General features: G+C 41.5%; 1 protein-coding gene across 1 annotated transcript in view; it reads right to left on the bottom strand.

The window, feature by feature from the left end:
* Window positions 1-3,418: 3,418 nt before the first annotated feature.
* The window catches only part of NFU1 (NFU1 iron-sulfur cluster scaffold), a 19,757-nt gene continuing 7,111 nt past the window's right edge, over window positions 3,419-16,064 (bottom strand). Inside the window, exons 2-4 of the mRNA XM_011945513.1 lie at window positions 15,411-15,514; window positions 7,736-7,871; window positions 3,419-3,539 (exon numbers count right to left, since the gene is read on the bottom strand). Of these exons, the coding sequence (XP_011800903.1) occupies window positions 3,419-3,539; window positions 7,736-7,871; window positions 15,411-15,514 (361 nt within the window). The remainder of the gene's footprint in view (window positions 3,540-7,735; window positions 7,872-15,410; window positions 15,515-16,064) is intronic.

The raw sequence follows: 16,064 nt of genomic DNA, 5'->3' as shown, positions 1-16,064 counted from the left end.
AGTGAGACTTCATCTCTTTTCATATTTTTAAAAATAATAAATAAATGGAAAGGAAGAAAGAAAAAAGAGAGAAAAGAAGCAGAAAAAAGGAAAGGAGAAGAAAGGCAAGCAGGCGGGCGAAGGGAAGGGGAAGGGAAAAGGGAAAGGGAAAAGAAAAGAGATAAAAATAAGAAAAGAGGAAAGGAAAGGAAAAGAAAAGAAAAAATATCTTTTCCTGTATACACACTATACCTATGCAATGGCAACCACTTCTGGAGAATATATATTAGCTCCACATCTTAAAGGGTCCTGTTTAAATGAATTTCAGAAGATAAAATCTTAAAGATTCCCCCATTCATTAACTAATTCATTCACTTATCAAACTTCCATTGTTTTAATTTGATTTAAATGATTAAAAGACATTTTTTGTGATGTGAAGACAAAATATTAAATGGATTTTGTCTTTAAAGAGGATGATAAAGAGATACCCATTCTCTTAAAAAAATAGGATGTAATTGCTTGACCAAGTATACAGAACAGTCTACAACTATTCAAAAAATTTACTTACATATATTACTTAACGTGTATGAAAGAAATTCGGCTGGGCGTGGGGGCTCACGCCTGTAATCCCAGCACTTTGGGAGGCTGAGGCAGGTGGATCATCCGAGGTCAGGAGTTTGAGACCAGCCTGGCCAACATGGTGAAACCCCATCTCTACTAATAATACAAAAATTAGCCAGGCGTGGTGGCAGAGGCCTGTAATGCCAGCTACTCGGGAGGCTGAGGAAGGAGAATCGCTTGAACCTGGGAGCTAGAGGTTGCAGTGAGCCGAGATCGTGCCACTGCCCTCCAGCCTGGGCGACAGAGACTCCGTCTCCAAAGAAAAAAGAAACAATATAGAGATAGTACATAAAAGGTGACATAAATGGGGACTGCTAAGGTTATAAAAGTAAAACTAGTGAAATATCTTAGTGATTGGGAATAGAAACTAGTTCTAGGTAATAAATCATTTGGAAAATAAATCAGTGTTACCTCAGATCTTCAATAAATAGCAGACTCTACTAAATAGGAAAATATTGGTAATAAAAATAAGAAAAACATCCTAAAGTTGTCTGAATGAGAAAAAAAGGCAGCATGTAAGCTGCAAATATACATATACATTTAGAAAAAAAACCACAAATGATGCATACAGAAATCTAATTATCAACTGGAAATCAGAAGTAGAAACAGGTGATTGCTGAAGAAATTCAGTAAAATGTGATAGTCCATGATGAGAAAGGTTACTGAAAGAAAACAAAACAAATCCAGTATTCCGTCTCTTAAATACCAACGTGGGCAGACGTGGTGGCTCACACCTATAATCCCAACATTTTGGGAGGCTGAGACAGGAGGATTGCATGAGCCCAGGAGTTCGAGACCAGCCTGGGCAATATAGAAGGACACTGCCGCTACAGGTAAAAAAAAAAAAAGAAAAAAAATTAGCTGGGCATGGTGGCATGTCCTAGCTACTCGGGAAGCTGAGCTGGGAGGATTGCTTGAACCTGGGAGTTAGTGGTTGCAGTGACCCACGATCGCACCACTATATTCCAGCCTGGGAAACAGAGCAAGATGCCATCTATCTGGATGTGTAGATAGATAGATACACACACACATACATATATAAGTATCAATATATACCCTAACTTGAGATATTATCTATTGGTTACGTCATTTCACTTAAGAAAAAATTGCAGAGCTAGGGCAATTTCAAATAGGGTAACTAAATAATGAAAGTAAGAGAGCTAAAAGATGACTTACTAAATCTAATCAAGAAAAATAGGAAAAAAAAACAAAAAAAATTTACCTATAAAAAATTTTATATAGCATAGGCTATATGTAAAAGAACTAAATAACTTTTAAAAATATATAATTTCCCACTTATAACTAGTTGTAAGAATTAGATAACATATATAAAGCACTAGTGCCATATCTGACATTGAATATATTAAAAAAATGCTTATCCCTTCTTCCCCTTAAAAAATATGGAAGAAAGAAAACTGAAGAATGGGGGACTGGATGTGGTGGTTCACACCTATAATCCCAGCAGTTTGGGAAGCCAAGGTGAGCAGATTGTTTGAGCTCAGAAATTTGAGACCAGTCTGGGCAACATGGCAAAATCCCATCTCTACAAAAAATACAAAAGTTAGTTGGACGTGGTGGTATGCACGTACAGTCCCAGCTACCAGGGAGGCTGAGGTGAGAGGACTGCTTAAGCTCAAGAGGCTGAGGCTGCAGTGAGCCTAGATCATGCCACTGCACTCTGACCTGGGTGACGGAGTGAGACTTTGTCTCTAAATAAATAAATAGCTACAAGAGAATACTAGACTAGATGACTAGATTTAACATGTCACTAACCCAGTACGTCCACTTTTTTTTTTTTTTTATTTTTTTTTTGAGACAGAGTCTCACTCTGTCACCCAGGCTGGAGTGCAATGGCCCAATCTCGGCTCACTGCAAATTCGGCCTCCCTGGTTCACACCGTTCTCCTGCCTCAGCCTCCTGAGTAGCTGGGGCTACAGGCACCCGCCACCTCGCCCGGCTAATTTTTTTGTATTTTTAGTACAGACAGGGTTTCACTGTGTTAGCCAGAATGGTTTTGATCTCCTGACCTCGTGATCCACCCGCCTCAGCCTCCCAAAGTGCTGGGATTACAGGCTTGAGCCACCGCGCCTGGCCCCCAGTATGTCCACTTTTAAGGACATAAAGAGCTCAGACTAATCCTTTCAAATTGCTTAAAGGTAGTTTAATAAATACTTGCAATTTTCACACACTATCAGGCAAGTGATTTAAGTTCAGCGGATATATGTCAATCAACAGATTTAAAAGGATACAGAGTTCAAATTTAAATAGTTCATGTCCCATTAATCTAGTAGTCATAAAAAATGGAACAGGCCTTTCTAGCAGATACCGTCTTGACTGTTGAAAAACACAGCATATTTTGGCCGGGCATGGTGGCTCATGCCTGTAATCCCAGCACTCTGGAGGCTGAGGCGGGTGATCACCCGAGGTGAGGAGTTCTAGACCAGCCTGGCCAACACGGCGAAACCCTGTCTCTACTAAAAATACAAAAATTAGCAGGGCATGGTGGCAGGTGCCTGCAATCCCAGCTACTCGGGGTGGCAGGGGGGCCAAGGCAGGAGAATCGCTTGAATCCGGGAGGCAGAGGTGGCAGTGAGCCAAGAGCACCACCACACTGCAGCCTGGGGAACAAGAGCAAGACTTCATCTTAAAAAAAAAAAAAAAAAGAAAAGAAAAAGAATAAGAAAAACATACCATATTTCGCTTGATTTTTTTGACATTTAGAGGGCAAGAGAGTAAGACCCTGTCTCAAAAATAAAAAATAAAAATTAAAGAACAGAAAAATGGAAAAATGGAAATGCTGGAGAGAGAGGCACTGGACTCAGAAAAAAATGAAAAGTATTTCGAGTCTTATTTTATATAATCCTATGTTTACCTTTGTGACAGTGATGAAATCTGGTCCAAAGAAGACACTTTTTACTCCTTCAATCCTAAATAACTGCCTGCAAAAAAAGAAAAAAATAAGAGATACTAAAATGCTTGATTATGGAAAAGTTCAAACATACACAAAAGCAGAGAAAAGTAAAAAAACTCTCCACATATCTCTTGCAGCTTTAACAATTATCAACTCATGGCCAATTTTGTTTTATATTCCTACTCTATGATTTAGCAATCCCACTACTATTTACCCAAAAGAAATAAAAACACATGCTCCACAAAGACTTGTACATAAATCTTTATAGCAGCTTAATTTAAAATAGCCACACATACAGAAAAATATGGAAATGTCCATCACCTGGTGAATGAATAGACCGCTATATCTATACTATCAATCATTCATTCAACAAATATTTGACACCTACTAAGTGCCAGACACTGTACTAAGCACTAAACAGACTATTTTCTTTTTTTTTTTTTTCTTTCGCGATGGAGTCACCCTCTGTCACCCAGGCTGGAATGCAGTGGTAAGATCGTGGCTCACTGCAACCTCCACCTCCCGGGTTCAAGTGATTTTCCTGCCTCAGCCTCCCAAGTCGCTGGGATTACAGGCACCTGCCACCACACCCAGCTAATTTTTGTATTTTTAGTAGAGACGGAGTTTCACCATGTTGGCCAGGCTAGTCTTGAACTCCTGATCTACCCGCCTCGGCCTCCCAAAGTGCTGGGATTATAGGCATGAGCCAGCACACCTGGCCTAAACAGACTATTTTCAAAAGACTACCTTGAAAAGAGATTTTGCCAACTGAACATCTGACAGAAATAATCTCTAACTAATCTATAACTGAATTAAGTGGGGCTTTTTTACTTTTATATTTTTAATACAAAATATGAACTCATCCTTGATGTAAATGTTTCAAACAATAAAATTTAAATGCCCCTTGACCACCCCTACCAAATCCTGTTATCAGTTTCATGTGTATTCTTCCAGATCTTTTTGTCAGTGCATTTGTTGTTCTGTGGTTTTTGCTTTCATATATAATATCATATTGGACTCACTGTTCTGCAAGTTGCTTTCTTCAGTTGTATGTCTCATATGTCTTTCTATGACAGTAAATACATCCCTGCACATATCTTGGGCACATGTGCAAGTAACTTCTAGGGTAGTAACCCAGTAGTGAGTTATGGAATCATGTATGTAGTGACAGGGTTTCATTTAATAAAATAAAACAGAGTAGGCCGGGCGTGGTGGCTCAAGCCTGTAATCCCAGCACTTCGGGAGGCCGAGACGGGCGGATCACGAGGTCAGGAGATCGAGACCATCCTGGCTAACACGGTGAAACCCCGTCTCTACTAAAAATACAAAAAAAACTAGCCGGGCGAGGTGGCGGGCGCCTGTAGTCCCAGCTACTCCGGAGGCTGAGGCAGGAGAATGGCATGAACCCGGGAGGCGGAGCTTGCAGTGAGCTGAGATCCGGCCACTGCACTCCAGTCCGGGCGACAGAGCGAGACTCCGCCTCAAAAAAAAAAATAAATAAAAAATAAAATAAAATAAAACAGAACAAAAGAAAGAGATGAAGAAAGGAAATTTAAGAATCTATTATCTATTGTAAGGGTGAAAAAAGAGTGAAAACTATCCCATCAAACACTTGTATCTCACACATACACACACATGATGTAAAACACTTTTTACTGTGACTTATATCAAAAAAGTACGAAAAACAGCCTGTAATTCCAGTACTTTGGAAGCCAAGAAGGACAGATCACTTGAGCTCAGGAGTCTGAGACCAGCCTGGGCAACATGATGAAAACCAGTCTCTACAAAAAATACCAAATTTAGCCAGGTAAGGTGGCACATACCTATAGTCCCAATTACTTAGGAGGCTGAGGCAGGAGAATAGCTTGAACCCAGAAGGTGGAGGTTGCAGTGAGCCAGGATCATGCCATCACACACCAGCCTGAGCAACAAAAGTGAAACCTTATCTCAATAAATAAATAAATAAAAATTAAAAAATAAAATATGAAAAACAAACACTCTAAGGTATATTCTGAGAAGTGATATGTTTAAGTAAAAAAAAAAAGTACTTATTAATTATAAATTTTAAAAACAATTCCAGAGCTTAGCAAATCCCTAGGTTCCTTAAATGAGACATATAAAATGGCTGTATGTCTAGAAACAGTAACCTAAGCTCTGTTTTCCGAGTATCCCTGGCAATCAGATTGAGGCTTCAGTTCCCAAAAATTTCAACTGATGCTGACTCTAATATTCTTTATTATTAACTTCTCTATCAGTTAAAAAGAGCTTCATCCCAACAATTTTATCATTTGTGCTTTTTTCTTTTTTTTGAGACAGAGTCTCACTCTGCGGCCCAGGCTGGAGTACAGTGGTGCAATCTCAGCTCACTGCAAGCTCCGCCTCCTGGGTTCACGCCATTCTCCTGCCTCAGTCTCCTGAGTAGCTGGGACTACAGGCGCCTGCCACCACATCCAGCTAATTTTTGGTATTTTTAGTAGAGATGGGGTTTCACTGTGTTAGCCAGGATGGTCTCGATCTCCTGACCTCGTGATCCGCCCACCTCGGTCTCCCAAAGTGCTGGGATTACAGGCGTGAGCCCCCGCGTCCGGCCCTGTGCTTTATCATCTCTGACATACAGTAGTCCCCCCTTATCCCCAGGGGATCCATTCCAATGGCCCCAATGGATCCCTGAAACTACATGTAGTATTGAACCCTGAAAGTACTATGTTTTTTTCCTATACATATGTATCTATGATAAAGTTTAATTTATAAATTAGGCACAGTAAGAGATTAACCACTGATAATAAAATAGAACAATTATAACAATACGCCAGCAATATGCCAGCATCACTACTTTAAGAGATGGCTACTAAGTGACCAATGATGTGGAGAGGGCAGTGTGGGGGGGTCAGCAGAGGGGAGGGCACAGGCAGACAGATAGTGTATATGACATGGATACATTGGAAAAGGGATAATTTATGCCCTAGGGAGGACAGAGCAAGATTTCACCATGCTACTCAGAAAAGCAGCACAATTTAAAACTGATGAATTGTTTATTTCTGGAATTTTCCATTTAATACTTAGACTATGGCTGATCTTGGGTAACTGAAACCAGGGAAAGTGAAACCACAGATAAGGGGGGACTACTGGTTTAAACATGCCTTTATCTGGTGAATTTTAAAACTGTCCCTACTGACTAGTTTTCATTTATAGTTCTGAATAGAGTATTTTAGAAATTATTCCATCTAGAAAGAACTACAAATTCAACTACCCTTATGAATAAAAAAAGCAAGTTCTCATTATTCTTAAAAATCAGATTTTTAAGATCTGAAATGGAAATTTACCATATTTATCAATTTGATGAATATTTTTTCTTAAGAAAAAACATAAGTCTTTATTTATTCATGCTATAGGTCTCTCAAATATATCGCTCTTCAGAAGAAAATTTTTTTAATATCAACTCTCATTTTTCTTTTCTGAGACAGGGTCTCACTCTCATGCCTAGGCTGGAATGTAGTGGCACAATCATGGCATCACAGCTTATAGTTTCCTTAACCTCCTGGGTTTAAGCGATCCTCCCACCTTGGTCTCCCTAGTAGCTAGGACTACAGACATGTATCACCACACTTGGCTAATGTTTGTACTTTTTGTAGACAGGGTTTCACCTGATGTTGCCCAAGCTGGTCTCAAACTCCTGAGCTCAAGTGATCCCCACCTCCTCAGCCTCCTCAACGTTTTTGGGTTTTTTTTGAGACAGAGTCTCACTCTGTTGCCCAGGCTGGAGTATAGTGGCACCATTATGGCTCACTGCAGCCTCAACCTCCCAGGCTCAAACGATCCTCCCATCTCAGCCTCCCGCATAGCTAACACAAGAGGTACACATCATCACACCCAGCTAAATTTGTGTGTGTGTCTGTGTGTAGTAGAGATGGGATCTCTGTGTGTGTGTGTATGGGGGGGAGTAGAGATGGAGTCTTGCTATGTTGCCCCGGCTGGTCTCAAACTCCTGGACTCAAGCAATCCTCCCACTTCGGCCTCCCAAAGTGTTTGGATTACAGGTGTGAGTCACTATAATATGCCTTATTATTATTTTTTTTTAAATCTCTCATCTGAAAAGAAATTATTCTCTACACTTAAAAAAAAAATGCAGTGCACACAGAAATGCAATAGTTAAATAAAGTTGTCTTAACCCCAAAGTCAGTTATTTATGTTTCTTGGTAAAAGCAAATGAAAACAGTAATATACCTAGCCAGAGGGGAGCGAAATGCTGCAGCTGGGGTGGGAAAATCCATGGTCCTTGTCTCAAGAACTGGTTTTCCTGGTATAAACTTTAAGCTGTTGGGATTTGGAGTATCCTGTGTTTGAATAAACATGTATCTCACTAAAAAAAGGAAAAAGAAGAAAATGTTATTCTAGAAAAAAACAGTTAACAAGTTTATGGACTATGACGTGCTCATTTGCACAGAACCAGAAGAAATCAGAAAAACTGGGGAAAAACCCAAGACTTTATTGCCCTGACAAAGCATTTATAAAGATAAGAAAGAAATATATTAATATATAGCCGGCCACAGTTGCTCACACCTGTAATCCCAGCACATTGGGAGGCCGAGGCGGGTGGATCACGAGGTCAGGAGTTCAAGACCAGCCTGGCCAAGATGGTGAAACCCTGTCTCTACTAAAAATACAAAAATTAGCCAGGTGTGGTGGCAGGCGCCTATAATCCCAGCTACTTGGGAGGCTGAGGCAGAGAATTGCTTGAACCTGGGAGGCAGAGGTTGCAGTGAGCCGAGATTGTACCACTGCACTCCAGCCTGGTGACAGAGTGAGACTCTGTCTCAAAAAAAAAAAAAAAGAAATATGTCAATATATTTAAGTATGTAGAGTTTTCTATTAATCTCTGTTTTTTGTTTTCTGGGTTTTTTTGGGTTTTTTTTGTTGAGACAAGGTCTTGCTCTGTTGCCCAGGCTGGAGTGCAGTGGCACAATCACGGTTCACTACGACCTCAAATTCCTGGGCTCAAGCAATCCTCCCATTTAAGCCCCAAAAGTAGCTGGGACTACAGGCGTGCATCATCACGCCTAATTAATTTTTGTATTTTTTTGTAGAGACAGGGTCTCATACTGTTGCCCAGGCTGGTCCCAAATTCCTGGACTCAAACGATCCTCCCACCTCAGTTTTCCAAAGTGTTGGGATTAGAGCGTGAGCGCTGTGCCCAGCCAATACTCTGATTATTTAAATAGTTGTGTTATGAAACAGATTACAGAAAGAGTCTACACTTAAGTCTTACATATATATTCATAATTCAGGAGTCCTATACATATTCTATTTGGTGACTTTGTACCAATCGCTATCATAACCATAGATCACTTACTGCCGACATTAATACAGTAAAATGCTACATTCTCTTCTTTCCAAAGTGCCACCATTATTTTAAAGACAATAAAGTTAGCAATTTATAATAGTAATAATAAATATTTATTGTGTGCTTATTATACGCCAAATACAGAGTGAAAGGCGGTTGTTTTTTTTTTCTTTTTTTGAGGCGGGGTCTCACTCTGTCACCCAGGCTGGAGTGCACGATCTCGGCTCACTGCAAGCTCCACCTCCCGGGTTCACGCCATTCTCCTGCCTCAGCCTCCCAAGTCGCTGGAACTACAGGTGCCCACCACTACGCCTGGCTAATTTTTTTTGTATTTTTAGTAGAGATGGGGTTTCACCATGTTAGCCAGGATGGTCTCGAGCTCCTGACCTCGTGATCCACCCACCTCAGCCTCCCAAAGTGCTGGGATTACAGAGGTGAGCCACTGTGCCCGGCCAAAGGCTTGTTAAAAAAATTTTTTTGTGGAGGTGAAGTCTCCCAATGTTGCTCAGGCTGGTCTCAAACTCCTGGCCTCGAGTGATCCTCCCACCTTGGTCTCCCAAAATAAAGTGCTGACATTACAGGTGTAAGCCATCATGTCCAGCTCTGGGGCCAAGTGCTTTATTTATTTATTTTTAATTATTATTATTTTTTTTTGAGACAGAGTTTTGCTCTTTCGCCCAGGCTGGAGTGGAGTGGCACAATCGTGGCTCACTGCAACCTCCACCTCCCGGGTTCAAGCGATTCTCCTGCCTCAGCCTCCCGAGTAGCTGGGACTACAGGCGCCTGCCACCTCACCCGGCTAGTTTTTTGTATTTTTTAGTAGAGACGGGGTTTCACCGGGTCAGCCAGGATGGTCTCAATCTCCTGACCTCGTGATCCGCCCGTCTCGGCCTCCCAAAGTGCTGGGATTACAGGCTTGAGCTACCGCGCCCGGCCAATTTTTTTTTTTTTAACTGGGTTTCACCATGTTGGCCAGGCTGGTCTCAAACTCCTCGCCTCGAGTGATCCACCTACCTCAGCCTCCCAAAGTGTTGGAATTACAGGCATGAGCCACCGTGCCTGGCCCAAGTGCTTTAAATGCATTTATGCCTTAACAACCCTGTAAAGAAGGAACTCTTATTCCCATTTTACAAATGAAGACCCAGAGGCATAGTAAGTAACATAACAAAATACAACATAAGCAAGAATCTATGCAAATTACTTCCTGGGATATCTAAAATATATCTTTTTTGTTTCGAGACAAGGTCTTACATTGTACCCAAGCGAGAGTGCAGTGGCACAATATTGGCTCACTACAACCCCTGCCTTCCGGATTCAAGCAATTCTCATGCCTCAGCTTCCCAGGTAGCTGGAACTACAGGTGTGCACCACCACAGCCAGCTAGTTTTTGTTAATTTTTTTGTAGAGCTGGGGTTTCACCATGTTGGCCAGGCTGGTCTCGAACTCCTGGTCTCAAGTGATTCACCCACCTCAACCTCCCAAAGTGCTAGGAATAAAGGCGTGAGCCACTGTGCCTGGCCTAAAAGATATCTTTACAGACTCTTCTTTTTTTGAGATGGAGTCTCACTTTGTCACCCAGGCTGGAGTGCAGTGGCGTGATCTCAGCTCACTGCAACCTCTGCCTCCCGGGTTCAAGCAATTCTCCTGCCTCAGCCTCCTGAGTAGCTGAGATTACCAGTATGTACCACCATGCCCAGCTAAGTTTTGTATTTTTAGTAGAGACGAGGTCTCACCATGTTGGTCAGGCTAATCTCGAACTCCTGACCTCAGGTGATCCATCTGCCTTGGTGTTCCAAAATGCTGGGATTACAGGCATGAGCCACTGTGCCCGCCGACTCTTTTCTTATAATATCTTTTTTCTAGGACCGTGATTAGATTGAGAATTGATTCACTAAAGCAATAAAGAGATAACACAATCTTTAATTTCCTATCTTGCTATTATGACAACAGCTTGCAGGACGACAGTATTGGCGTTTTAATAGTTTTAAAACTATTAAACAGACCTGATTATTCATTATGAAAATGAACCTTCTGACAGGGGGCAGTGGCTCAGGCGTGGAATCCCAGCACTTTGGGAGACCAAGGTGGGTGGATCACGAGGTCAGGAGTTCGAGACCAGCCTGGCCAACATGGTGAAACCACGTCTCTACTAAAAAAATACAAAAATGAGCCAGACGTGGAGGTGTCTGCCTGTAACCCCAGCTACTCAGGAAGCTGAAGCAGGAGAATCGCTTGAACCCGGGTTGCAGTGAGCCGAGATTGTGTTATTACTCTATTACTCCAGTAATAGAGAGAGAGTAGGTCTCAAAAAAAAAAAAGAAAAAAAAAGAAAAGAAAATGAATTTTCTGGCCGGGCATGATAGCTCACGCCTATAATCCTAGCACTTTGGGAGCCAAAGCGGGCGGATCACCTGAGGTCAGGAGTTCCAGACCAGCCTGGCCAACATGGTGAAACCCCATCTCTACTAAAAATACAAAATTAACCGGGTGTGGTGGCGAGCGCCTGTAATCCCAGCTACTCAGGAGGCTGAGGCAGGAGAATCCCTTGAACCTGGGAGGCACAGACCAGCCTGGCCAACATGGTGAAACCCCATCTCTACTAAAAATACAAAATTAACTCGGTGTGGTGGCGAGCGCCTGTAATCCCAGCTACTCAGGAGGCTGAGGCAGGAGAATCCCTTGAACCTGGGAGGCAGAGGTTGCAGTTAACTGGGATCGCACCATTGCACTCCAGTCTGGGCAAAAAGAGCAAAACTCCATCTCAAAAAAAAAAGGCCGCGCATGGTGACTCACGCCTGTAATCTCAGCACTCTGGGAAGTCAAGGCAGGTGGATCACAAGGTCAGGAGTTTAAAACCAGCCTGGCCAACATGGTGAAAACCCGTTTCTACTATAAATACAAACGTTAGCCAGGCATGGGAGCGTGCACCTGTAGTCCCAGCTACTTGGGAGGCTGAGGCAGGAGAATCACTTGAACCTGGGAGGTGGAGGTTGCAGTGAACTAAGATTGTGCCATTACACTCCAGCCTGGGCAACAGAGTGAGACTCTGTCTCAGAAAAAAAAGAAAATGAACCTTCTGAGTAAAAATAAATCCTCTGTCTTACAGCAGTATATTTAAATAGATTGACAATCGTGTAACAATTAAAATTTATTCAGTGCCTGGGCGCAGTGGCTCATGCCTGTAATCCCAGCACTTTGGGAGGCCAAGACAGGCGGATCACCTGAGGTCAGGAGTTCGAGAACAGCCTGGTCAACATGGTAAAACCCTGTCTCTACTAAAAATACAAAAATTACCTAGGCGTGGTGATGTGTGCCTGTAATCCCAGCTACCCAGAAGGCTGAGGCAGGAGAAACACTTGAACCCGGGAGGGGGAGATTGCAATGAGCCAAGATCCAGTCACCACACACTCCAGCCTGTGAGACATAGTGAGACTCTGTCTCAAAAAAAAAAAAAAAATTATTCAGTGCCTATCATGTGCTGGGCAGGGTGCTAAGCACTTTACATATATTATATCATTTAATCCTTACATCCTTTCAACGAGGTACTGTTTTTATCTTGTTTTATAATAAGGAGACTAAAGGTCACTCAGCTACTAAGTGACAGCCAGGATACAAAGCTGGACAATTTTGTAGGTGCTGACTTTCTTAGCCACCGTACATATTGCTAATCCTTATCTAACATTGCCAAGCATAATAGGAAAATACATTTAAGGTCAGTCTTCCTGTTCTAATTTTCATATCACCTATTTCAGGAGAGAGAATAAAATATCAAAAAGCAACAGTTTTATTTTAAATTTGAAAGAGTTTAAATTTGGCAAAACATATGGTTGGTACAAAAATGCTTTTCTTAGCCATTAGGGAAAAGGTTCTAATTTGACAACCGAGAGTCATTTTTGCACTCTGCCATGCAGTTCCAGCTAGCTGAAGTAAAACCATTTCGTGAATAAAGAAAAAAATTAAAGGTGAACTCCCATACATTTTGCTTAAGTCATTGTCCTAATCAGACAACCACACAATTCCTTAAAAATGAAAAAATAACCGCAATGTCCAAGTACTTCTTTAAAATATGTATATTTCTAGTAAGACATTCTTCTGAAAATCTATAAGGGAATGATTTTTCTTTTTTTATTTTTTTTTTGAGACGGAGTCTTGCTCTGTCGCCCAGGCTGGAGTGCAGTGGCTGGACCTCAGCTCACTGCAAGCTCCGCCTCCCGGGTTCACGCCATTCTCCTGTCTCAGCCCCCCGAGTAGCTGGGACTACAGGCGCCCGCCACCTCGCCCGGCTAGTTTTTTGTATTTTTAGTAGAGACGGGGTTTCACCATGTTAGCCAGGATGGTCTTGATCTCCTGACCTCGTGATCCGCCCGTCTCAGCCTCCCAAAGTGCTGGGATTACAGGCTTCAGCCACCACGCCCGGCCGGGAATGATTTTTCAATGACACATTAAAGAAAGGGCTGCCAACACTTACTGTAAATAATCTTCTAACTCTGGTTCTGAATCAATCATTTCTTGCAGCTTGTATTAATAATTTATTCCTAACCAAAATCTGCACACAGTACTCTACCAATATTTGAAGAATTAAATCTGGCTTTTGCTGGGTGCATCAGCTCACACCTATAATCCCAGCACTCTGGGAGGCCAAGGCAGGAGGATCACTTGAGGGCAGAAGTTCAAGACCAGCCTGGGCAACAGAGATCCTGTCTCTACAAAAAACTACAAGTTGTGGTGGCATGTGCCTGTAATCCCAGCAATATGGGAGGCTGAGGCAAGAGGATTGCTTGAGCCCAGGCATTAGAGGATGCAGTGAGCCAAGACAAAAAAAAAAAAATCTGGCTTTATTCTACTTAGTCAATTTGAGAAAAAGTATACCTGCAGAAAGCAAAATTTTTAGAAATCCTTGAGGGTAAAAACTACAAATGCAAAAAAAAAAAAGTCACTTAAGAGCACGTACTTGTAGAAAGTATGAAGATGAATGACATAATCACAGAACTTTTTACTTTTGACAGTAAAGGCGCGCACCACCATGCCCAGATAATTTTTGTATTTTTTTGTAAAGACAGGGTTTGACCATGTTGCTGAGGCTGATCTCGAACTTCTTGGGCTCAAGGGATCTGCCCACCTCAGCCTCTCAAAGTGTTGGGATTACAGGCATGAGTCACCACGCCAGCCTATTTCTTCCTATTATGCTTGGTACTAATAGGTACCTAAGGAGGTAGACATAAACTCCCCCAAAATACAGATTAGTGATGCTTAAAGTCAATATCAATGACTAAAATTAATAGATTTCCTATTTGAAAAGCCTATATGACCACATATTTCAGTCCTACAAAGTTTAAAAGTCCAATTAAAGTGGTTTAATCAGCTGAGTTACTCAGTATGTGCAGTATTTATATATAAACTATTCTGTGATTCAAGCAGTCAGGCAAGTCTGCAGGATAAGTGTTCCTCTTCTGGCCCCTGGCTACCAAAGGGGTAAGGTCTACCCTGGTTTAACTCATGCCCTTAGCCAGAATCAGCCAGAGTATGGCCACCGGAATGTGTTCAAGCTAGCAATGGAAAGGAGAGGCTGAATTTATATGCTGACAGCTCCATAACACATATAGGTATACATTTATATACATGCACACATGCAGACACACATACTCTCTCCCCTTAAAACTTCCCTAACTCTACATTATGGTTATCACACTTCAAATTATTTTCAAATCATATCTATTTCCCAAATTAAAGAAAATCAAGTATGTATCTTGTTAACAATCAAGATTATTAACAAAACCATAGTAATTAATTTTGACAAAAAAGTTTTTATTTTTTTTTTTGAATGTAGTTTTTTATTACATTCAAAATCCTGTGTTCTAAAGTCTGGATAAAAGCCAGAAATTTACTGATTTTAAGGGTATTCTTATCCAAAAAAAGTAAAGCAGTAGCTTGAAATACATAGAATTCTTTGAAACACAATCCCCATTTGAAACTTCTTTTTGAGACAGGGTCTCACTCTATCACCCAGGCTGGAGCACAGTGGTGTGATCACGGCTCACTGCAAGCTTGAACTCCTGGGCTAAAGGGATTCTCCCACCTAAGCCTCCCAAGCAGCTGGGACTACAGGTATGCGCCACCATGCCCAGCTAATTTTTTGTATTTTTTGTAGAGATGGGGTTTCGCTGTATTGCCCAGGCTGGTCTCAAACTCCTGGGCTCAAGCAATCAACCTGCCTCAGTCTCTCAAAGAACTGGGATTACAGGCATGAGCCACCACACCCAGTCAGATTTTAACTTCTACAATATTTTCATGTTGGAAATTATTTGTTGAGCAACTCTTGTGTTGCAGCAGATGTGTTATACAAGATACTGAGATTTCATAGATCTATTGGACAATGTCCTTGCAAATAAATTTTCTACTTAGAAGCCTATAAGAAAAATATGGCTTTTTTTCCTACATTCTTTCTATAGGCTTCTAAATAGAAAATATACAAATTCTCATCTTTTACGATCCACAAAATCCTAACATAGTTCCATTAGTTTCTGAAACACAATTGCTTTAAAGGAGGTGAAATTTTACCTGGGTTACAAAAGGCTGCAGGTAGCGGGAAAAGTGGTCTTTGTACAAATTGATGCAGAGGCTGTTTCTTAATGGTGTATGGATTCTTCAACATATGACAGAACCTATATTTAAAAGCACATAATGAATGACATTTTAAGAGTTCTAATCATTTAAAATCGGTTTCTACTTCTCATGTATAAAAAAGACCTATGTAAAATTTAAACATAACCAGCAATAGAAATAGAGAACTGACTTTTCATTTTCCATTTACATTATTTCCACTTACTTAGGCAAGCAATATCTATAAACAATTCAAAATCAGGTAGAGCTTAAATAGAAATTCCCACCCTTGATAACTGGGTGTGCACAGGATAATATAACATCCAGGTATAAGAAATAGAATTGGGCCGGGTGCAGTGGCTCACACCTGTAATCCCAGCACTTTGGGAGGCCCAGGTGGGCGGATCACCTGAGGTCGGGAGTTCAAGACATGGAGAAACCTCATCTCTACTAAAAATACAAAATTAGCTGGGCGCGCTGACACAAGCCTGTAATCCCAGCTACTCGGGAGGCTGAGGCAGCAGAGTCGCTTGAACCCAGGAGGTGGAAGTTGCCATGAGCCAAGATCAGCCATTGCACTCCAGCCTGGGCAACAAGAGTGAAACTCTGTCT

The sequence above is a fragment of the Colobus angolensis genome, unplaced genomic scaffold (assembly GCF_000951035.1).
Source record: "Colobus angolensis palliatus isolate OR3802 unplaced genomic scaffold, Cang.pa_1.0 Scaffold24, whole genome shotgun sequence".
Lineage (NCBI taxonomy): Eukaryota > Metazoa > Chordata > Mammalia > Primates > Cercopithecidae > Colobus > Colobus angolensis.
The sequence above is the reverse complement of the archived record's forward strand: the minus strand, read 5'-3'. Positions and strand labels throughout refer to the sequence as shown.